This window comes from Silurus aristotelis (assembly GCF_946808225.1).
Source record: "Silurus aristotelis genome assembly, chromosome: 10".
In the NCBI taxonomy this organism is placed as follows: Eukaryota; Metazoa; Chordata; class Actinopteri; order Siluriformes; family Siluridae; genus Silurus; species Silurus aristotelis.
In genome coordinates this window covers 1542123-1544622 of record NC_139583.1, presented here as the reverse complement: position 1 = coordinate 1544622, position 2500 = coordinate 1542123, and the positions used below count along the sequence as shown (strand labels likewise).

General features: G+C 45.3%; 1 protein-coding gene across 1 annotated transcript in view; it reads left to right on the top strand.

Annotated features, from left to right (window-relative positions):
- Positions 1-364: 364 nt before the first annotated feature.
- Positions 365-2500, top strand: part of lysmd2 (LysM, putative peptidoglycan-binding, domain containing 2) — a 9118-nt gene continuing 6982 nt past the window's right edge. The window contains exon 1 of the mRNA XM_083552520.1: positions 365-858. Within this exon, the coding sequence (XP_083408646.1) occupies positions 649-858 (210 nt within the window). The 5' untranslated portion in view covers positions 365-648. The remainder of the gene's footprint in view (positions 859-2500) is intronic.

Sequence of the window (2500 nt, the reverse complement as noted above, 5' to 3'; positions counted from 1 at the left end):
AGATTAGCAGGGAAACACTTGATAGCTCTGAAACCCCACCATGTCTTATATGTAATATTAATAAAGGTTCATCATATACACCTTTAAGTTTTAACATCATCCTGCACACGAGATCACACACAGGTAACTAAACCATTTGATCCGGATCAATGGAATCGACTCATTCATCCTTAAGAGAAGTTGACTCTTTATTGCATACTGTGTCGAATTACGGAATCGACTCATTTGTATAGAGCTGAAATGTCTATTAAGGTCTTTTGACATCTTTATTTATGAGTTCTGTTTTAAGGTTAATAATGAAACGCAGGTTAAAGTAACGGTACGGAATCGATTCCTGCGTGTCGACTCTTCACTTGGAATAAGGGAGTCAAGAGAACCGAGTGTTTTGAAGATTCGACTCCCCCACGGCCCCTCGAGGTTTACTACGCACGCATAGGGCACGCGCGCAGCTCCGCTTATAAGAAAACCCCGTGCAATAAGGACCTGAAACGGATACCGTCCCGATTCTACTCGGTTCCGATCCGGTGTGTGTGTGTGTGTGTGTGCGCGCGCCTGCCCGTCCTGGTCTTCCGGCGGTGATGTAAAGGGTGAGCCGCGGGGAGAAGCCGCGTACAGAGAAGCGGAGGGACACAGCGGAGAGCAGAGAAGATGGCGGAGGGGGACGTGTCCCCGGTGCTTCCGCGGTGCCGCTCCGGTTCTGACTCGGACGGGGAGCTGTGGCTCAGCCTGGCGCGCGCTAAGACGCGCTCGTATGGGAGCACAGCCAGCGTGACCGCCACGCTCGGGGAGCGCTACGTGGAGCACCGGGTGACGGACGGAGACACGCTGCAGGGCATCGCGCTTAAATACGGGGTCACGGTAAGAGGACCAGGTTTCACCCCTTCACCACCCCCCTCCTTTCATCTACCCCCTTCCACACCCCCTCCTTCCATCGACCCCCGGGTAGGGTATCGCCCCCAAGCGTCACCCCCTCACTGTCAAAACGAAGATGCGTGTGAACGCACAACGCGCTCTGACGTCATCGCTCTTCACATGGATGATGGTAGCGGGATAGTGACTTTATAATATAGAGTAGTGCACTACTGAGAGTGCACTCAGGAGTGCTAAAATCTCACACTAACCCCTGCACTGCAAACCAGGGCTTATAAACCTTTATGGCCTACCCTACATAGTGCACTGATCCAGAGGAATGAATATTGAACACACACACACACACACACACACACACACACACAGAGTGTCCTTGTGCATGTATGGTGCACTATTACATGGACAAGTGGATGTATAGTGCACTACTTTGGAGTCTATTGTATGTATAGTGCACTACTAAGGATCTAGGGGATGTGTAGTGCGCTATTTTGGGGCCTTGTGAATGCATGTCGTACTATTTCTGGAGTGTAGTGGTCGTATAGTGCACTATTCTGGTATCTAGTGGATGTAGAGTGCACTATTTTAGAGTTTAATGGAAGTATAGTGCACTGTTTTGGAGTTAAGTGAATGTATAGTGCACTATTTTAAAGTATAGTGGCTGTAAGGTGCACTATTGCGGGGTATAGTGGATATATAGTGCACTATTTCTGGGACTAGTGAATGTATAGTGCACTGTTTTAAAGTCTAGTGGCTGTGTAGTGCACCATTTAGGAGTTTATTTTATGTATATTGCACTAATTTGGAGTCTAGTCGAAGTTTAGTGCCTACTTAGAATCTAGAGAATGTGTAGTGCACTAGTTGGGGCCAGTGTATGTATAATGAACTATTTCTGGATCTAGTGGATGTATAGTGCACTATTTTGGAGTTTAGTGGAAGTATAGTGCACTATTTTGGAGTTTAGTGGAAGTATAGTGCACTATTTTGGGAACTAGTGAATGTATAGTGCACTATTTTTTAAAGTCTAGTGGATGTATAGTGCACTATTTTAAAGTCTAGTGGATGTATAGTGCACTATTTTGGAGTTTGGTGGATGTATAGTGCACTATTTTGGAGTTTGGTGGATGTATAGTGCACTATTTTGGAGTTTGGTGGATGTATAGTGCACTATTTTGGAGTTTAGTGGATGTATAGTGCACTATTTTGGAGTTTAGTATAAGTATAGTGCACTATTTTGGAGTTTAGTATAAGTATAGTGCACTATTTTGGAGTCTAGTGGCTGTATAGTGCACTAATTTAGAGTCTAGTGGATGTTTAGTGCCTACTTAGAATCTAGGGGATGTGTAGTGCACTAGTTGGGGTCAGGGGATGTATAGTGCTCTTTTTTGGGGACTAGTGACTGAATAGTGCACTATTTTGGGGACTAGTGACTGAATAGTGCACTATTTTGGGGACTAGTGACTGTATAGTGCACTATTTTGGGGACTAGTGACTGTATAGTGCACTATTTTGGGGACTAGTGACTGTATAGTGCACTATTTTAGGGACTATTGACTGTATAGTGCACTATTTTAGGGACTAGTGACTGTATAGTGCACTATTTTAAGGACTAGTGACTGTATAGTGCACTGCC